Source organism: Erigeron canadensis, chromosome 6 (genome assembly GCF_010389155.1).
Source record: "Erigeron canadensis isolate Cc75 chromosome 6, C_canadensis_v1, whole genome shotgun sequence".
In the NCBI taxonomy this organism is placed as follows: domain Eukaryota; kingdom Viridiplantae; phylum Streptophyta; class Magnoliopsida; order Asterales; family Asteraceae; genus Erigeron; species Erigeron canadensis.
In genome coordinates, this window is record NC_057766.1 from 34363982 (window position 1) to 34385595 (window position 21614).

At 34.9% G+C, this 21614-nt stretch overlaps 2 protein-coding genes and 1 long non-coding RNA gene across 3 annotated transcripts; all 3 read left to right on the forward strand.

Moving 5' to 3' along the window:
* Positions 1-993: 993 nt before the first annotated feature.
* On the forward strand, positions 994-4158 carry LOC122603884 (SWI/SNF complex component SNF12 homolog). The gene is made up of 2 exons (XM_043776726.1): positions 994-2789; positions 3863-4158. Exons 1-2 carry the CDS (start codon positions 1345-1347, stop codon positions 3927-3929), a joined length of 1512 nt encoding a protein of 503 aa, XP_043632661.1. The 5' UTR covers positions 994-1344; the 3' UTR covers positions 3930-4158.
* A 4227-nt stretch (positions 4159-8385) lies between these two features.
* Positions 8386-10063, forward strand: LOC122602827. Its single transcript, XR_006324406.1, has 3 exons — positions 8386-8474; positions 9773-9815; positions 9980-10063. It is a non-coding gene; the product is annotated as an uncharacterized LOC122602827 (long non-coding RNA).
* A 5218-nt stretch (positions 10064-15281) lies between these two features.
* Positions 15282-21087, forward strand: LOC122605894 (ATPase family AAA domain-containing protein FIGL1). Its single transcript, XM_043778851.1, has 13 exons — positions 15282-15556; positions 16609-16744; positions 16976-17305; positions 17652-17875; positions 18007-18134; positions 18225-18343; positions 18430-18522; positions 18761-18862; positions 19037-19139; positions 19781-19864; positions 20283-20378; positions 20482-20609; positions 20803-21087. The coding sequence occupies exons 1-13, from the start codon at positions 15282-15284 to the stop codon at positions 20920-20922; spliced, it is 1938 nt and encodes a 645-aa protein (XP_043634786.1). The 3' UTR covers positions 20923-21087.
* The last annotated feature ends 527 nt before the right edge of the window (positions 21088-21614 follow it).

Consider the following 21614-nt stretch of genomic DNA (forward strand, 5'->3'; position numbering starts at 1 on the left):
CAAATGTTGGATTTGCCTAAAGGGTTACATAAATTTTTATGATAAAATTTCCTACATTATATATATGGGACTTGGATGTGTCATATGTTTGATCATTAACCAATGACAAAGGTTTCGTTTTTCATAACACGTCTTAAATTCCATGTATTCTAGTACTAAAATTGCTCCCCACTATTAGTTTCATTCATTTTCCACGCTATCTTTGATCAATATATATACCTTAATTCGATTAATGCTCGAGCTTAACTCCTTATCATTATCCACATAAATATGATTTCACTATTCATTAATCAGATTACATTACTTAAAATGTAAAAATATGTTATTATGCTATGCCTTTTAGGCTTTGATCAATCATGTTCATTAATTAAGAAAGTAAATACTGCATTGAGATTAAATTTCGTTCAAAAATGAGAACTTATGTAATAATTTTTGTTTATGAACCACTGTTGTAAAACTCACCGAGTGGAGCCGAGTACTCTCCAAGTACTCGTTACAGGGTAGGGTGTCGAGTAGGCCGATTACTCCGAGTACTTTCCGATTTGGCCACTTTGACCCCGAGTACTCACCGCATACACCCGAGTACTCCCATCTCGCTTGTCAACCGACCTGGGAACGATTAGCGACTTCCGCAACCTTGTTATGAACACCAAAAATAAAACTTTGTTTTTTAACGGCAAAGTAAATTCTGTGAGCATTTCTTATTAATACTATATCCACACGAAAATATAACTAAATAAAAATTATAAGACAAAAAGGTATATGTAATTATCATGTCACAAGGGTTTTGCTAATATGAGTTATCATGTACTATAATTAGTTACGAATATATTTTAGTACTCGTACCATAAAGTTTAAATTTAAACTTTTAATATAAAAAAGAAAGAATAAATTTATTTATGCAAGCTATTAACGGTCTTTCATTAAAAATCTTTTCTCAAATAAGCACAAACAAAACATAAATTCTTTAGATTATTTGACCACCACCCCATTTATAACCAACAGAAATAATATGGCCTTGGGAAACGGACTGGACGTTTGGAAGCACCCCTAACCGGAACCCACAAATTTCACTCACATTCTCTTTCTCTTTCCCTAAATCCAAATCCAAATCTAAATCAGAATCAGTTACAGATTCTCATTATACCAGGTCTCATCCTATACTTACAGATCTTGCTTTTTTATTTTTAAACATTGATTTAATTTCATCATCATTATTAACCAAATCTATTATCAATTTCGTAATTTAGTGTTTGATTGCTTTTTAAAAGCTTCCTTTTAGTTTTGTAATTAGGGTTTTATATGGTTTTTGGACTTGCATTGTAAGACAGTTTATATAAAGTAATGTCTGTTAATCATAGTAATAATGCCCAAAAGATTTCCGGTGTACCGTCAAACCCGAATGTGCAATTCGGGTCACAACCGCAGTTCGGTGGGGCTCATGTTCAGGCCCAGTTGAAAGTTCAGGCGAAAGCTGCAGCTCAAGCTCAGGCGAACCATGCTCAGTTTCAGGCCCAGTTGCAGGCCCAAGGAGTGGCTATTAATCAGTCTCAGGGGTCTTTGGTTACTACTAATAGTGGGGGTGCGAAACGTGCGGGTCAGAAACCCGTTGGACGGCCTCCTGGGGTGGTGAATTCGAGCCCGAAGAGGGGTACGGAGGTTACACCGCCTGGTCGTCAGAGAAAGAAGCAGAAGGTTGCTGGGAAGCAGTTGCAGGAAAGAATGGCTGCGATTCTGCCCCAGTCTGCGTTGTACACGGAACTACTCGAGTTTGAGTCACGGGTGGATTCTGCTTTGATGAGAAAGAAGGTGGATATCCAAGAAGCTATTAAAAACCCGTTGAGCGTTCAGAAGACGCTTAGGATATATGTATTTAATACGTTTGCGAATCAGGTTCAGACGATTCCTAGAAAGGCTAACGATGAGGCGCCTAGTTGGACGATGAAAATAGTAGGAAGGGTTTTGGAAGATGGGATGGATCCTGATCAGGCTGGATTGATGTTGAAATCGAACCCAATGTATCCAAAGTTTTCGTCTTTTTTTAAAAGAGTTACTATAGGGTTGGACCAAAGATTGTATCCTGATAACCATATGATTGTGTGGGATAGTTCTAGAATGCCGACACCTCATGAAGGGTTTGAAGTTAAAAGGAAAGGTGATAAGGAATTTAATGTGAATATACGGATGGAAATGAATTATCTTCCCGAGAAATTTAGGGTTTCGGCTCCTTTAATGGAAGTTCTTGGAGTTGAAGTTGATACTCGAGCAAGAGTTATTGCAGCAATTTGGCAGTATGTTAAGGCTAGGAAATTGCAGGACTCAGATGACCCGTCTTATTTTAAATGTGATCCACCGCTTCAAAAAGTGTTTGGGGAAGAAAAAATAAAATTTTCAATGGTCTCACAGAAGATTTCAAATCATTTATCTCCACCGCCACCTATACATTTGGAGCATAAGATCAAGGTATCGGGAGATTGTCCTGCTGGAAGTGCTTGTTATGATATACTGGTAGATGTGCCACTGCTTGTAGAAAAAGAATTGAATGCTTTATTAGCGAACATTGAGAAAACGAAAGAGATTGAAGTCTGTGATGAAGCAATATGTACAGCAATCAGAAAGATAAACGAGCATCATAAAAGAAGGGCATTTTTTCTTGGCTTTAGTGAGTCACCTGTGGAGTTTATTGATGCTCTGATTGAATCTCAAGGCAGAGATTTGAAATTTTTAACAGGGAATGCAATCCGTAATGATGAAAAAGAGAGTCAAACCGAATTCTATAACCAACCCTGGTATTCTCATTATTATAAACATTTCTCGTTCTGTGCTTAGTGTTATTTACTTACATGGGCATTTATTGAAGTATAGTTTATATTGCTTAATATTTATTTGATGCCATATAAAAATATCTGCTAGATGTTAATCTTGAGTTCTTGCTCCATCCCAGCTACATCTGTAAATGGTTAGTTTATGCTTATAGGCTTTACTTTTCACTATAAGGGAACAAACATAATTATTACGGGTAACCACTTCATCATATCTTAGATTCTTAGGAATTAAATTTCAATCATCGTTCTAGTGAGTAGTGCTCGCCTCTAGTGATGTATTGATAGAATCCAAATAATACTCTTATTGAATATGAAGGACTAGAAAATGCTAATAATAGCCATTTGTATTTAGACAACCAACCACCAATACTATTTACTTTTGACTTTTTCTCAACAAATAAAAAAGTCAAAATGCTAGTGCAAGACTGCAAGAGAGAACATGAATCTGCTGGTGATCATGGTAAATAGTACTCCATAGTTGGTAACCATATCTCTAAGGACTATTGCTAGCAAAATCCTAAACACCAAAGAAATTAATTTGGCTTGCTTTTTGGAGACAGCCCGTTCTATCAGTGATATTCAATTCAACCCTAATTCAATTATTAAATCAAGCATGACTACTTATGCAGTTATGCCCTAGTATCATACTTCTATAGAATATAAGTTAGGATTTAGAAAATAGCATAAATGCTTATAAATAAACATCATTGCCTACTTATATGTAATAAACTAATGTTAAAGAAAAAATGTAATAAACTCTGGAATCAACCCTACATGATCCTACTCTCATGTGTGGGCCTAACTGATTTTATCTATCCACTTAAGTGCCGTAATTAATGAATATGTTGCCTGATTTGGGCTTTAAAAGAATCGCTCACAGCCTCACACCTCTCCTTCCATGTTCCTTAGATCCACTTGCATCTCTGTTTTTATCATGTTCAAATTCTGCAAGTGTGTTTATTATTGTTGCTATGATCATTTAAATGTGATTTTTGTTGTTCCAGTTCTTATGCAAGTATGTTTTCGTGATTGTGTAGGGTTGAAGATGCGGTTATCCGTTATCTAAATCGTAGACCAGCTAGAATCGCTCCCAAAAGCACATAATAAGTTTGCAGATTTGCGGATGGAACATGGGTAAATGGTAATCATCTTTTGAATGTGCTTTGGAATGTTATCTTGTGTACCAGGACAAAAGTGAAGCCCCAGGAGGTTTAGCGACATATTTCCTAGTTATAACCTCTTTAATCCTGTTACATCTGGTTTCTTAGCCTAGAGATTTATTGTAGCTTCCTATCATATGAACATTTCTGAAGCCAGGCATTTTTTTTCTCTATAAGTTTTTAGTTTTACTTTTTCATTTTTTTTATTTATATTATTATCAAAATATGGCATAACAAACTTCCCCACCGTAATATTTTATAAATAATTCAAAGCGTTAATGGGTGTCCTGCGACTGCCATAAACTCGTTATATATTTGGAGAAAACCGGTGAGCTGGGTATGGCCTAATGCCCTAATGGTTTAAGTGTATTTCTGACTTTGGCATTCTGTTGTAGTATATTATGTCTAATACTTCCCTTTGAACATTCTTGACTATTATTCATTATACGAAGATTGTGTATTTCTGTCTTAACACTTCCTTGCCTTCCAAATTCGTTGATCTTTTGGTCGGTACTGAATCTGCATTGCATTTAGAAAAATATGCAGGGACAAATTTATGAAAGTAGTTAGTAAAATATGCAATTTTGGTGTTTTACTTTAGAGGTCGATATGCTATATCTGTTATCTCCACATTTATGTGTTTTTGCATAGTTCAATACGTCTTGTTTGAATTGGGATTCCAGTATTCCACTTCTTAGCATATTATTCCAGTTCTGCTGTGTATATCTGACTTTAGTTTGTGTAAGAAATTGGAATAATGATATGTATTTTTTTTAGTGACGTGTTAGAATGGTCGGGTTCGTATTTCTTTGCAATGTATTTGATATTTGACCCCTCCAATCCTTCGTTTCTTTGATCATAATATTCGATTGCTCACGATGTACCATTTCCTCTTACTAAAATAAACACACAAAATGATCCTACACAACTTTTTCTTGTCACTATTTGATGCCCTTTTTGTGAATAAAAGCTAGTGTTATGTGTTATGACCCTCAGTTTATTAGGTCAAATTTCCCGTACAACAATTTTACCAATGAAACAATGTAACAGACAAGATTTTTGCCACCGCCGCAACACAGTATATCATATTAATTGCATTATCATTGAAAGGGAAAACAGCTGTAGAAAAAAAAGCTTTGAAAATGTATACTTATTAACTAATATGGTATCCCGCGCAAATGCGGCGGCGGTGGCGGTAGCGGTAATGTGGTAATGACGGGTGGTGGTGGGGCCGGATAGTGGTGACGATGAGCAATGTAGGCTACTGATATAAATGTAATTAATATAATGATTAGTATAATTATTTTAGGAGTTGAGAGATTAGTGTTGTAATTTATTTCATTAAAGGTATTTTAGGTATATTAGTAAAAATAATTAAATTAGTGAAAAAAGAAGAAGATTTAGAAAAAGAATAAAGGTTATTTTAGTAATATTGCATAGAATAACTTTTAACATTATCATAAATAAAATGGACTATTTCTTTTATATGTAGGTATAGATATAGATAATCAAAAACCTAAATATATTCCAAGAATTTTGAGTAAACATGTTACTATTATTATTTTTTAATGAATTTAACCCTTTTTTTATTTGAACAACAAATTTTTAACTAACACTACCTTATTTAAATACACCAAGAAACATCATTGTCAAGGTTTGAACCTTGATATTTTCTCCAAGATGACAAAGCCTCTACCACCCCACAAAAATGGTGATGGCAATAGAACTGGCATATCGTGTCCGACACGAACACGACACGATAGCTAATCGTGTCAGTTTTTCCAAATACGAACACAACACGATTTTTAACAGGTTACACAATAAGGAACCTGTTAAGAAACTTGTTAAAAGTTACACGATAAGAGACCTGTTAAGAGACCTGATAACGTATCTTATCGTGTCTTAACGTGTCCTTAATGTGTCTTTAACATGTCCATATATATACTACTTGTCTTATCGTGTCTTATCATGTCATATCGTGCCTTAACAAGTCCGGACCTGTTAAGACACGAAACATGTTAAGGCCAAACACGAAAAAACCACGTCGTGTCGTGTCGTGCTAACATGTCCGTGTCGGAAATTGCCAGCTTTAGATGGCAATGAATTTAACCCTTTAGATTACCATTTCAAAACCTCTTTTGACATAGTAGTAATCTTTTAAACTTCGGAATCAAAAATCTATTTTGGTTAATGATTTTGTAATTATATCGTTATGGTTCCAATTATAGCATGATTTATTCAAAACTCATCAATTATTTGGCCTGATTTTTCTTATTATTATTTTTTTAAAAATACTAGTACAGATACAAACCAAAAACCTCCCAAAAAAAAAAAAAACGATCAAATTCAAAATTTTGAATTACAATGAAATGCTTATAAATCTCAAATAAGTTACAACTATTCTACAACTAATAACCCATCATTTCCAGTTTTATTCCCATTCATTTCTCCTTTCACCAACCTAGAGCCTTCATCCCAACATCCCATTCGATTACTTTTTGTATATCGAAACTGATCATCATCAATGGCGTCACAATCAAAACCGCAGGTGTCGAAATGGAATAAGAAAATGGCGGCCTGGAATAAGAAAATGGATGCTTGGAAGAAGAAGCATCCGTTTCCTACAGGTCCTTCCGAGGAGGAGGTTTCGTGGCAAAAAGAATATAATGACTTAATGAAGAGGAAGCCGAAGCAAAGTTTAGAGGCCAGGAGTGCTGCCTGGTATAAAGCTTACAATGATTTCACTTCAAAGAATCCGATGCCTCAATATACTCCGCCACCACCACCACCGCCTCCTCCTGATTTTCTCAAGCAATCTACGACGTCAACCCCCATGTTAGGTGGTTTCACAGGGCAATCATCGTTGACTACTGATCAAACGCAGCCACGATTCAAGTCGCTTGATTGGCTAGTAATAACGAAGGGGAGGCAGCGGAATCCTCAGTCGATGGTCAAGTACTTGGTTGATCAATCACACATGCCTCATAGATCGCAGCCCGAACCTCCTAAACCTAATCCTCCTCCTACGACTAAGCCATCTATAACGACAACCCACACAAAATGCAGTTTTATTGGTCAATCATCGTCGACTACTGACTATATGCCATCAGAAGCTAAACCTACTGTTTCTCCTACGACTAAGCCATCTATGACGACCCACACGAAAGGTAGTTTCACTGGTCAATCATCGTTGACTAATGATCATATGCCGTCAGAATCTAAACCTCCTGTTCGTCCTACTACTAAGCCATCTATGACAACCACCCACACCAAAGGTAGTTTTACTGGTCAATCATCGTTGACTGCTGATCCTATGTCGTCAGAATCTAAACCTACTGTTTCTCCTAAGACTACGCCGACAACTCACCCAAAAGGTAGTTTCAACGCTGGTCACTCAACATCGATTACTGATATTAAGCCACCGCAATCCAAACCTCCTCTTCCACCCCCTACCAAGCCATCTATGACGACAACCCACACAAAATATCACTCCACGTCCACTGTTGATCCTATTCCACCACAATCTAAAGCTCCTCCTACGACTAAGCCATCTATGACAACTGACACAAAATGTAGTTTCACTGGTCACTCAACGTCGACTACTGATCCTGTGCCTCCACAATCTAAACCTCCTCCTCCTATGACTAAGCCATCTATGATGACCCACACAAAATCTGTTTTCACATCTGGTCACTCAACGACGACTACTGCTCCTGTGCCTCCACAATCTAAGGCTCCTCATTCAATTGTCGAGATGACGGATAGTCAGCCAATAGTTCCTTCTTTGACGAAGCAGCAGCAGCAGCAGCAGCAGCCTAAGCCTAAGCCTCTCTCCTCAGTCAAGCCTGATGATCAATCAATCGTACCTCATACGTCACAGCCTAAGCCTCTCTCCATAATCAAGCCAAATGATAAATCACTCGTGCCTCATAGCTCTCAGCCTGAACCTCCCTCAGTAGTCAACCCGGATGATCAGTTACTCATGCCTCGTTGCTCGCAGCCTGAACTTCTGTCTGTTTTTGATTTGGATAGCCAATCACTCCTTCCTTACTCTGACAGGTACATACTTGTATATACAGTAACTTTTTACTGAAGTTTTTGTTGTCTGTCTATTCTGAAATTTTTTTCATAACCAAATCTGTGTGTTGAGTTTGTTGCTACTTACAAAAGACTTACACCCATTTAACCCCTGTATATAAAATCACAAATACAGTAGTGTTTATTCGAATTACTTATGTAGATATAGGCGTGTTTGTGATTTGCTTATTTCTTAAGTGTTTATGTGTTTTAATACACCCTCAATAGTTTTAAATTTACGTAGATGATATTTAATCCCTCTGCTCTTTCTTTTCATGCCTTATAGGTCGCATCCTAAGCCTCTCTCGATAGTCAACCTGGATGATCAATCACTTGTGCCTCATAGCCCGCAGCTTGAACCTCTATCTGTATTTGATTTGGATAGTCAATCACTTGTTCTTTACTCTGATAGGTATTACTTGTATATACATTTTTTCTAGGGATAAGTGCCCAGAAATGCAGTCAACTAATGCTCAAAAGTTATTGTGTGCACGAACTCTAGGTCAGCTTTATTGTGTTCACGAAACTTGAAGTTTTGGTTATTGTGAACATAAAACGGGATTATGGCTATGTGGGACCGGTTACTTTCACGTTGACCCGTTGACTGCTTACGTGGCATGCACACAATAACTTTTTGAGATTAGTTTATGCATACAATTAAAAAAACATATTATTTTTTTTTCAAACTCGCCGGAAACTGCAAATACTCTCCGAAAAACTTAAAAATCCGATTAAACCTTCGTTTCTTCGAATTAGACCACGAAATTCACACCAAAATACTCAAAAATCAGCCGCGAACAAACCCTCAACAAAAGTTAAACCGACTGAGACTCGCCGGAAAATTCACCAACTCGCCATAACTTTGTTGTTTATTTGGGTTTCGATTTGAAACCAACACCAAACTGCTCAAAATTGTTGTCTGAAACTCGAATAAGCAACAAAGTTATGGTGATTTTAAATTTTCCGGCGAGTTAGTGAATTATCCGGCGAGTCTCAATTGGTTTAACTTTTGCCGAGGGTTTATTCGCGGCTGATTTTTGAGTATTTTGGTGCCAATTTCGTGGTCTAATTCGAAGAAACAAAGGTTTAATCGGATATTTAAGTTTTTCGGCGAGTATTTGCAGTTTCCGGCGAGTTTGAAAATAAATAATCTGTTTTTTTTAGATGTGTGCATAAACTAATCCCAAAAAGTTATTGTGTGCATAAACTAATCCCAGAAAGTTATTGTGTACATGTCACGTAAGCAGTCAACCGAAAATGGTGACCGGCTAACTTTTGACCCGGTCACTTTTGCATGCTATAGGATTATTGAACAAGTTTCTTGAATACAATAAAGTTGACCTAAAGTTCGTGCACACAATAACTTTTGAGCATTAGTTGACTGCATTTCTAGTTACTTATCCCTTTTTTCTATACTATTATTCTGGCTAATATATACTTGTTTCATGAAGAATTTGAAGGACCGTTTTAACCATGAAAAAGTTGAGGTACTTAACACATTTTTTGAATAGTTTCAGTGAGAAGTTGAGCACCCTTTTTCAAACTATGTTTGATAAGCTTAATAATAGTCTTTGTTTTCAATGTTGGAAGTTTAATATAGAAACAGAAGTTTTAATTAAGTTAAAAATGCTACCTTAAGTCTTCAATTATGTCTCATTGTTTATCAAAGCGTTTAAGTTGTTGATGTTTGTCCATATTTTCTTACTGCAGTCAACCTGTTGCCGTCTACAAGCAATGGAATACTCTAAATCAGGTACATATGAGATGGTAGTGGACGCTTTCTATATCTTATTACTGATGGTAGTTGTTAGTTAATTCGATATTTGGAGACATTGATCAATCTGTTTCTTTATCGATACGAATTATTGTTGGATTTATCTATAATGCTCAGTGACTAATGTCAGTAACACATGTTAGGGAACTGAATTCGGGCAGCAGAACTATATTGGTGGTAACAGTTCAGAAGTTCTTTTACTTGGAGATTCAGCAACGTCATATCCCAACGCAGGAAAAATTGTTTCAGTACCAACAAATGGAAAATCGGTTTGTTAAATTAACTTATCAATACCTCTTTATTTTAGTTTCTTCTCTTATGTTCGATTTGAATTGCAAAATGACTTTCCATTTTGGTGATGTATGCTAACGGTTTTCTTTGTCATGTTAGGGAGATGAATTTGGGAAGCAGAAAGATACTGGTGGCAAGAGTTCTGAAGCTCTTTTACTTGGGGATTCAACATCGTTACATGCCAACTCAGGGGAATATATTGTTGCAGTACAAACAGATAGAAAACCGGTTTGTTATACTTATTAATACCTCTTTATAATTTCTTTGTCTTATGTTCACTATTGATAATGCATCATCACGTTGATCATTCAATCTTCACCAATATAATGGCTTTCGCTACTTCTTATTAAGAACACATGTACATTACATTTGCCAGTTCTTATGAAAAGTGACGTTAATTAAGTTTGCGTTTGTATGTTGTCTTATTTTCTGTAGGATCTTGAACATAAACGAAGAGGTTCAGTCTCAACTGATCGTCGCAGGAAAAAGAGGAAGGCAAAAGCATCAGGGGCATACAGTGTAACACTTGATGATGATGATGATGATGATGATGTTTATGAGATCCCAAATGCTAAAAGCAGGAAAAGCAAATGCTAGCTAACAAAGAAACCTCCCAGTTGCCAAAATTGATACCCAATCTATGCCAGGCACAATTCAGAATTGGAGCAAAAAGATTAAGGTCAAAGTGGAAAACAACTAGTTTTTTTTGCTACTTTTTTTGTTACTCATACTTTATCAATAGCATTTGATTGTTAAATAATGTTTCATTATTTAACATAAGTATAAATGCAGTAATTGAACTTTATTTCTATAATCAAGTGTTCCTTCAGAGCTTGTGCCATTTTAAGGATAGATATATTTGAAAAATATTTTAAGAATATTTTAAAATAGAAAGTTGAAAGATAAATTGTTTTATAAGGGAGTAAAAATAAAAATATACTCATTGTAAAACTCTTTAAAAATTGTTAGGTTCCATTATTTTACAAAACCATAATACTAACTAACTGCAATTGATTGAGAAAAAATAAACGTGTATTGAAACACATGTTGAAAGTTTAACTATAACTATTAGTTAATTAACTAAAAAATATTTATAAGGTTATTTATCAAAAAATATGAAACACACTTAACTTAATGGGCTATTATATTAATTATTTTGGCCCACTTTGTAATGAGCCTTCTAAAAGACCATGAAGGTTTTTACTTTAATGCTGCCCTTGAATCCAACAAAGCCTTCGATAACTTGATGTGTTTCATATTTATTTTTTTTTGAAGGTTTTGCTAACTAGTGCCTTAGTGCACTAGTTAAGACCATGAAGGTTTTGTTAACTAGAGCCTTCTAAAAGACCATGAAGTTTTTGCTAACTAGTGCCCCTAGTGCACTAGTTAAGAAGCATTTAATAAAGTTCAACTTTTCTAAAATATGAAAATATGTATTAATTATTGATTTAAAAATAGAAATTGTTAAGTTGAATTAATACACATTAAATACAATTTTTAATTAATAAGGAAATAACAGGTTCATTAAATGTTTCTTAACTAGTACACTAGAGGCACTAGTTAGCAAATCCTTCAATATCTTCTCTCTCGAACTTATGCTTTTTCTCAATTGCCTACGTGTCAATCACTCATTGCAATTCAATCTATTTTATTTTCTTTTATATTTGCTAATTAGTCGTTCTATAATTTTATTTTATTTTAGAACGACATTTAAAAATTTATTAAAAAAACGCTAGTAAAAAACTAGCAAGTACAAGGCACGGTCCAACAAAAAAAAAGAACATAATAAATTCTAATGATACAAAACAAACACGCAAGATACTGATATTTACTAAAGTCAGAATGAAGATCCTAATGCAACGTCGAAGGAAAGACCTCCCATGAAAGTCCTTTTCTATTTATTGTTAGATCCTTTCTCTCACAAATATTAATTCCTTCATCCTTACTAATCAAAAAAATCACCCTTCAGAAACTTCAATCACTCACCCTTTTTTTTTTCTTTTTATCTCAATCTCAATCACTTCAATCATGTTTGGTATTTTTCTTTTTTAGAAAAACTAATACTAATACAACAAAGGAGGCGTACAACTTCGTGCCACAAATGTAAGTATGTAACATTGTGAGGGATCCTTGAAGTAAACTAATATCGCACTACAGTAAAAACGTATGAGATTGAGATACCTATTATAGGAGGAAAAGACTTTTTACAATTGCTTATGTAGCATTCAATTACATTAATCTCATTCATTTTATCTTTTAATTGAAAGCATAATATTCACGCGTTGCAGCGGAATTTTGTTTGAGTGATAATTTGTTATAAGGGTGGATATGGTAATTTAGTGTTGCAGTGTGTGGAGGGGCATTTTGAGAACCATAAATATGCTGAAAGAAACTTTTTGGAGGAAAAAATTTGCTTAATTTCTTAAGACATATCATAAATAAAAATCCAAAATGCTTTATAATATAGTAGTAAAGATAAAGATTTAAGTCCTTGGTACTAATTTCAAAAAGCAATTAGTTTCTCAAATAAACAAGAAATACAACTAAAATTACCAAATTCGTTTCCATCGTTCATTTTGTATCATTCCCCAAATTTATACTAACCTTAATTTTCTACATCTATTATTATTTTTATATTCATATCCATAAATAATTAATAATGAAAGAGGAATTTACAATATAAATTATTCTTTGCTAATAAAATAGATTATACCAAAGACTCATTTACCAATATTTTTGTTATTTTAAGTTCGTCCATCAACTATGAAGCTTGAGTTTAAAAGTACCACATGTGTTAACACGGTTTATTTTTTAATTTTAGATTATAATTAACCAACTAATAGTTCTCATAGTTTATATTTAATTTAAATTTAAAATTTAAAATATAAAATGTGGCTTAAAAAAGTCCCGTATGTTAACCCGGGACATAATCTAGTATATAAAATGAAATAAACGTTGTCGGCTAGCTAGCTGAATTAGAACGTTTATGTTGTAGTTAAGGATGATCAATGAGAACGTTTGTTATTTGACCAATGCCACCGTTACCTCCAAAAACCAATCAATTTAAATTCAAATTTTGTGGAGTTACAAAATGAGAAGTTGCTTATATATATACCTCAAATAAAGTCACAATTGAGTAGTATTCTACAATCAAACATCCATCCAATTTCCAATTTCTTATTCCAATTCATCTTTCTTCCATATCGATCAATGACGCCACAATCAACACATCGTTCCAAGTACATCGCTACATGGAGAAAGAAACGGGCTGTCTGGACCGAGAAAATGGATGCTCGGAAAAGGCAGCATCCGTTTCCTACAGGTCCTTCCGAGGAGGAGGTTTCAACTTTGACTTTAACTATTTTTGTTTGTGTTATATAGTACTTGATGAAAGTTATATGAATAGATTGAGTTTTAGATATATTTTCATTGTGTATAATTTTCATCAAGTATCATATAACAAAAAAATATAAATTTAAGGTCAAAGTTAAAAAACAAAGACTTTGAATATATAAAATGTGACAATTCTAGTGGGACGTGTGAATACCATATTATGTTGATATGATTGTGTGCACATAAGAAGATAAACTTTATTACATATGATTTTGAGCACATAATTTACCTACGATCAAAGGCTTTCAAAGTTTTGGTTGTTGATGTTTTTCCCTATTTATTACAGCAGTCAAGCTGTTGCCATGTACAAACAAGGGGATAGTTCAAATCATGTATGCTTTCTATTCATTGCTGGTGGTAGTTGTTAATTAATTCAATCTTTGGAGGCAGTGACTAATTTAGATATATATATATATATATATACATTGCAATATCATAAGAAAGATTGTGTATAATGCTTGATAAGTGACTAATGATAGTGATACGTGTTGATGGGAAATAAACACCACAACGGTAAACATAAATGCGGAAATAACCCCTTCGTTTGGTAACTTTTCCCAACCCGTGTGAACCTATGAGGAAACTAACAAATAGGGTACACTAAATGCACTAAAAAAACAGCCCATAATGGTAACAAGATCATCAAACAATAGCACACAAAAACACAAGAACTTTTAGCGTGGAAAACCTCTCAAAGTGAGAGTAAAAATGACGGAGACCCTTAGGCCGCTTAAAATCTACTACCACCAATAATAGAGCAATAAAATCAGACCATTCCTAGATATACTAGAGGCATACAACAATCATCATACAATTGGAATAAAGCATCAAGATGTATGGAAACAAAACTAAAGACAAAGAGGAATAACATCACCAATTTACTACCCTCTGTTCCAGCAGCTATAAAACGAGTTTGAGACCACTTGAGACTAATTCAACAGTCCAAAATGTTGGCCCAGATGATGTAAAGCTGCTGTCCAAAAATGGGAACCATCTAACAGTTCAATCTTTCGGGATCTTCAGCTTTCTGGGTTGCTGCGGGGAAAAACGAGAGTTGAACCTTTTCTCTCTTTTGATATCTCTCCCTCTCTCTTTCTATTATTTGTGTTAATTTGATAGAGTGACTGTTTCCATAAGGACTTCCAACCACAGAGAGATAAATATCATAGAGTGGAGAGTGAAAAGAGATCAGTAACCATACCTGTAGGCGGAAAATAACATATGAAGGTATACATGTCTGTTGAGTAACACCCAATAACATTAAGAGTAGGGAAAAATAGCAAGCAAGCGACCTAGATTGATTAAGCACAAATTCAACAATACAAATACAATAACAGCTATATTGAACCTAAGCAATTTTAAAAGTGTTTGAACATTCTAAACGTGTCATCAAACATATAATAGACATATAAAAGAAAAATGATGCGTACATAATATTAATAGTCATAAACAACCAAATATGTTTCACAAACACAAAGAGTATAACATTTTAAAATATTTGGTAATGTAAAACCGAAGAAAAGATGATATACACGTAGATAACAGTCTAACACATCCCTTAGTGACTATTTTGGTCATTTTCCAAAAAAAATTTACTCGTATAAAAAACAAAAAAGTTATGCTTGAAATAAATCACACACCCATTCACCCAATGACAATTCGCATTACATTTTAGGGGCAAAAAAATACTTGTAATTATAAGAAATTGGCGGGAAAATAGAACCACGGAAATCGCCGGCGAAAAGGGAGGAAGAAGAAATAATGGAAGCAGAAGCACAACCGGCGTCATCAGTCAGCTGGCGAAAACAGTTAGATGATAATCTAAAGAGATTACAATCTCTTGAATTCGGTGCAGAGAAAGCGATTGAGAAAGGAGATTATAGTTATGCTCAGTTACTTTCTCTCCGTCTTATCGGTTTCCTCGATTCTCAATCACTTAATAACGATGCCGATGAAGCGTATATTCGTCCGATTCGCCGAGAAGCGATATCGAAACTTGATTCCGCTACTCAGTCACTCATTCCTGATTCCGATCGGTATTTAGTACTCTATTTATTTCTGTATCAATATATCTAACCTAATTAGTAAAATTATATTGCTACTCAATTCTATGTAACCTATAGCTATCTGACTATATATATATATATGTGAGTGTGTGTATGTGTATTTGTATATATTGTTTGTTTAAATTCAAGCCCTAGGTAGGTATAAGCTGTGAGTCAGGAGCAGAATTAGTTAGAGAGTTTTAAATTAGGGATAAGTACATGGTGAAATGTATTAAACTTGTCGTGTTTTGCTATTGTATGTATCCAACTTTTAAAACGTCTAGTGTATGTACCGAGGTTTTAATATTTGCTAGTGTATGTATGTGACTTATTATAATGTGTAAACTGCTAAGATGGCACCGGATTTAGTGATGCGGTCAAATACTTGTTACATGCTGAAGAGGTAACCAAATATGTACAATAGCATTGCTCAAGTTCTTTTTGTTTTGGAAATATATGCTCTGACTTTGTAGCTACTAGGAAAACGTAATTTCTGGTTATCTAATTGCGATTTAAGCTGTTTATGCTGATGTAATTTTATTATCTAATGTTGCAATGCTTCGGACAGTCTTGGTCCTGTTGAAATTTGAATAGGTAAAATGAAAAGATCAATCGATGGAATTGAAGCAGATTCAGTTTGATATATTAAGATGAACCTTGAAATTTAACTGAAGTCCTTTAGCTAGTGTTTCATATGTATATATATGGTGCATCAAAGGTTTTTAGCTATCTGATCAGCTGTAGATATATAATCCTGTTATACAATGTTGCATCGCCTGATAGAATTTATGTCCCGCTGAAACACAAACGCAAATCATGAATAAATGAAGAAGATTTGTGACTTCTTTATGTTTTGTAGCGTCTCTGATTTTTAGCAGTAGGTAAAAGTTATGGAATAGAAGGAAATGTAGTTATGAAAATTCTAATGTGGCTAATATCTGTAGTTCTAGTCATTTGGTTGTGCCTTGATTATAGTTGTATGGTTTATCAAAGCTTTTTAGTTGCTGAAGAATATCCATTGTTTATGCACTATCTTACTGCAGTCAAGCTTTTGAGCAAGCTGGTAGAGGTCCAGGGTTTGTTTTTCAGAAGCAATGGGATATCAGCATTGATAAAATTAAGCAATCAAAATATTTTAAAGCTCTCCTTCAGAATTCTAAAGGAAATAGTCTAAATCAGGTATGATATGATGGTGAATGTGTTATTCTTTGTTGTTAGTCAGTTTTTCATTCAGTACATAATTTATTCCCTATTGTAAACTTTTTTATGATGCAATCAACTCATTTTATTATTGTTGTGAAGATTGTAAGCACGGGTCAGAATGGGGCAGGGATGAGTATTCTTGTTAGAATCTTATATCTTCCAAGTTATTCTTCTTATAATGACTATTGACAATAGCACTCACGTTAGGATGATGAACGCGGAAAGCAGGAACATATCAATAGCAAGACTTCAAAGGTTCCCTTACATGGAAAACCACCAACCTTGTATGGAGGGAAAAGTAGTGGGAAGCATAATAATAATGGCAATTTCAGAAGAATTGGTATCAGGGATTCTATTCTTGTCGAAAGTGGCGGTTCACCTACATATATTAATGTTGATGAAAGTAGCTTGAGATCTAAGCGTGCTCATATGCAAATCAGTAGCCCAAGGAATGAAAAACTTTTGTCTCCATCAAGCAACAGTGATGCTGAAGCTGGTGTTAGTGGCAACAGTTTTGTTACAGCTAGGACAAAGTTGGTATGGATTTTGTTAGTTTCTCTTTTGAAACATATCGAGCGTTAAAACACTTTCTATAAGCTTCTTGCTATTATCACCAAAAGAGATTTTAGTTAATTATTTAACTTGTTTATTTACTCCAATTGATATCCTTAATTTCATCAGTTAATAGTGGTCACTGGGGTATTTAGAAGAAACTATGTTGGGAGTAGGCCTCTTTAACTTGGTATTACCTCGAGTGTTTGCTTCTTTGATACCTCCTTTGAAATTGTAATGGTTTTTCTGATAAGCGGGTCAAGATCTTCCATTTTGATGGCTGTTATATATATGCAGACTTCTTTGACCAGTGCTTATGTCGTATTTACAGGAAATGGATGTTCGACAAAAGAGAGGGTTGGCGGGATCGCCAAATGCCTCGGTCTCCCCGCAAAGTGATGGAACTAGCAGAAGTTATGGTGTCAAATCCTATGGACCACGTCGTGGATTACGTGGTTTTGTACCCCCTATTAGGTCCAATGGGGGTAACACTGGTAATGTAACATCACGTGCAACAAAGGGTGATGAGGCATTAGATGACTCAACAAAAAAATGGTTAGTACGGTACAAATTTATAGAATCAGAAATCAATTTCATATATCGCTCTTAACTTTTAAGACTTGTGGTTCATTTTAAATTTTGGCAAATGATAATCTAAATTAATCCTAGTCCACTATATGTTACAGCATGGAGATGCTATGTGGTCCTGATGGTGAACTTCCAGAGAAGCTAAGGAATTTAGAACCTCGTCTTATTGAGCACATTAGTAATGAGATCATGGACCATGACCCCAATGTTCGCTGGGATGATATTGGTATGACTGATGCTTAGAGGTTATATGTTCTGTAAACTTTCAGTTAACTTCAATAAGATGCTAATATGTTGTCTGCTACTCTGCTTGTAGCTGGACTGGAGCATGCAAAAAAATGTGTCACCGAGATGGTCATCTATCCTTTGTTACGGCCTGATATATTTAAAGGTTGTCGTTCCCCAGGACGAGGACTTCTTTTATTTGGTCCCCCAGTAAGTGCAATTTATGTTAGTGTATTGTTTAGTAATATTGTCACGTGTCACTTGTTTGATTGTTTGTGTCTTTTTTTTTGGTCTAGGGAACAGGTAAAACAATGATAGGTAAAGCTATCGCTGGAGAAGCTAAGGCAACATTTTTTTACATATCTGCGAGTTCACTAACGAGCAAATGGGTACCAATTTCTTCTTTTTGACGAATGATATATGCATTAAAACTTTAGATTGAAATCTGTGAAACAACTCAACTGTTGTAGCTGTAACTTGGTCATGATAATCTGATGTGTAACATCATTCATGAGTTGACTGGCCATGGGCTACTGAAAGCTTTCAACCCATTGCACTACATGGTTTGTATAAAAGACTATGATGATGGTTCAATTCCATATTCAAGAGTTTAATTTGTGACTGTAGATTGGGGAAGGTGAGAAGTTAGTGAGGGCTCTTTTTGGAGTGGCCTGTTGTCGTCAACCAGCAGTAATCTTTGTGGATGAAATAGATTCACTCCTGTCTCAGGTATGTCAGATTCTGATCTTTGAACAAAGAAAAACCAATTTATCCAGTACCTTTCTATGATTCTATTGAAATACTTAAAACCATGTAGCAGATTAACTGCCTTTTGCAATTTCGTGTTTCCCATTATTCTTAATTTGCAATGAAGACAACTACTAAGGATGTCTAACGTTGCAGCGCAAGTCAGATGGTGAGCATGAATCAAGCAGGCGAATGAAGACACAGTTTCTCATTGAAATGGAAGGATTTGACAGCGGGAATGAACAAATTTTACTCATAGGTGACCTGCGAAACCCATTCAAAATTAACAAGTCTATCACTTTTCTGCACTTTCTGTCCTATGTGCAAGTGTGCAACGTGCAAGCCTCTAATAGTCTAATCTAAACATGAGCAGAAGCTCTTCATTCTTTTATGGTTTCATTTTAGGCATCTAATTAGTAAATTTGTAGTAGAGGTGGCAATTTTGATAATATCTATAATGAGTGGGTCGATCCAGGTTATGTTATATCTCTAATGGGTTAACCGGGTAAAATTGGTCAAAAGTCGCTTAATGTGTATATGTACTGCATAAATCCTCCTATATCATATATTCGAGAGTTAAATTACTTATAGAATAATATAGTTTTATGATCATATATGGAACACTATTTTTGACCGAAGAAATGCACAATAGGTGTATCAGGTCAAAATTAAGAGAGATACCAGTTTTGATCTGAAGTGTGGCTGTCCATTTTGCCACCTCTGGTATGTACTCTGAATAGTTAGTGGAACTCAAGATTATATCAAATGCTGCATACACAGGCAAGAAATCTGCATAAAATGCTAACCAATTGTATAAGTGATGCTGTTATGTGCTGAAAATAACCCACTTTTCTAAGCTACTGCTTTCCCTTGATTTGCGACATTTTTCTAATATTGCAGGAGCAACAAATAGACCACATGAATTAGATGAGGCAGCTAGGAGGCGCCTTACCAAGCGACTTTATATTCCACTTCCTTCCTCAGGTGCAACTTTGATATATTTAGCCTACAATATTTTGAGCTCCCACTTAGATGCGGCAGTTTCAACCCATTTATTTGTGAATTGCTTGGGTTAGTTTAGTGAATTAGAATATATAGCTAAAGAGGAAACTGTTTAAATGGGTTGGAAGTAGCCTGATCCATGAAGTGTACTTTTAATGCATACAAGTACAACCTTCTAAATCATTCTATTCAGAAAATTGGATTAATTATTGAAATATTACATCTTATTATTTTGATATACTAATTTTTAAAAGAATAAATAAACCTTGGGTAGAAACAATAGACTCTCCCAACCTGACCGTCAAAAATTAACCCATTTTGACATGTTACCCCATCCACCTGCCCATCTTGCCACTTCTACTTGCTAATATTAGGGTAACAATTTTTTGGGGGAGTAAAGAAGCAAGAGCCTGGATAATTCGCAATCTTTTGGAGAAGGATGGGCTATTTAAACTCTCAACAGAGGATATCGAAAGTATATGCAAATTAACCGAAGGTAACTTTATTTCTTCTCTTTCCTTTATCTCCTTTTTTAATTGAGTATTTTCTCTCTCAGTTCAATGCATAGCTTATGTTACTTCTGCTTTGACATGTTTTAGGCTATTCGGGATCTGACATGAAAAATTTAGTGAAAGATGCTTCCATGGGTCCACTAAGAGAGGCTTTGAGACAAGGCACTGAAATCACTAAACTTAAAAAGGAAGATATGAGACCAGTCACTGTACAGGTACTTACAACACCAGTGTCTAATTTGCTCTCCCATATAAATTCCAATACAGATATACATTTTGAACCTAAAATCAAATGGATTTTCTCATAAGCGCGTCTTAGAAAATACCTGTCGAATGAAAATTCTATATTCGTTATAAAAAGCAGTAAAGTTCTTATCCAAGTTTTTCTTTTTTTCCCGATATCTGTAGGACTTTGAGAACTCACTACAAGAGGTGAGACCTTCTGTTTCTTTGAATGAACTTGGCACATATGAAGATTGGAACAATCAATTTGGAAGCTTAGCGCCATCAAGCTTCAATCGCATGTAGTTTTCAAGTAATTGATATATCAATCGTTAATTACTTAGTGGCCACAAGCTTCAATCGCACTGTCACATTTGAAAGTTTGTAGGGAACTTGACTGGAGTCATGTTGTATCAGAATTTCATCTGTGCAAATCCAAATAGTAAATTTAATTTAAATTTCTTAAATTCAGCATTTTGTTTTGGAACCTCAGAATGTATTATTAATATTTTTTTGCATATAGAGCAAATTATTATAATGATGTTCTTAGAGTGGAAGATATCAAAAGGTTACGTTGACTTTTGTGTAGACTTTTGTTTTGTTTGACCACTGTAGTTGGTTTGACCATGAAAAGTAGGCCTAAACCAAGTGGAGGTTACTTTAGCGTTTTTGACCCCAAAAGAGCGTTGCCTCTCGAAAGACATGACCAATGAGAGGATACTTAAAAGACTACGATTAGTTTAGAGGAATGTGATAGATAAGCAACCCTTTTAGGGGTTTTAATGGTAGTTTTCTCACTAGTTAAGTGGCCAAAGCTACTTTGTAACATAGGATGAGTAGCATTTGTTATCTTAAATGGGCTCGTAGGACATTATGCCTTGTAACATCTACTTGTATGTATGTCATTATGTCATGCATAATACCTTTCTTATTTGCTCCTATTACCTGCTGGGAGTGGGTTAAGGGGAATTTTTGTACATGTCACTCTTAATTGTTGC

What these genes read in the sequence shown, in the direction of transcription:
- LOC122603884 (XM_043776726.1), top strand. Translation starts at nt 1,345, where the DNA reads ATGTCTGTTAATCATAGTAATAATGCCCAAAAGATTTCCGGTGTACCG. An exon ending in GAATTCTATAACCAACCCTG is followed by an intron (nt 2,790 to 3,862) that starts GTATTCTCATTA and finishes GTGATTGTGTAG; the next exon opens with GGTTGAAGATGCGGTTATCC.
- LOC122605894 (XM_043778851.1), top strand. Translation starts at nt 15,282, where the DNA reads ATGGAAGCAGAAGCACAACCGGCGTCATCAGTCAGCTGGCGAAAACAG. An exon ending in CTCATTCCTGATTCCGATCG is followed by an intron (nt 15,557 to 16,608) that starts GTATTTAGTACT and finishes ATCTTACTGCAG; the next exon opens with TCAAGCTTTTGAGCAAGCTG. An exon ending in TGAACAAATTTTACTCATAG is followed by an intron (nt 19,140 to 19,780) that starts GTGACCTGCGAA and finishes CTAATATTGCAG; the next exon opens with GAGCAACAAATAGACCACAT.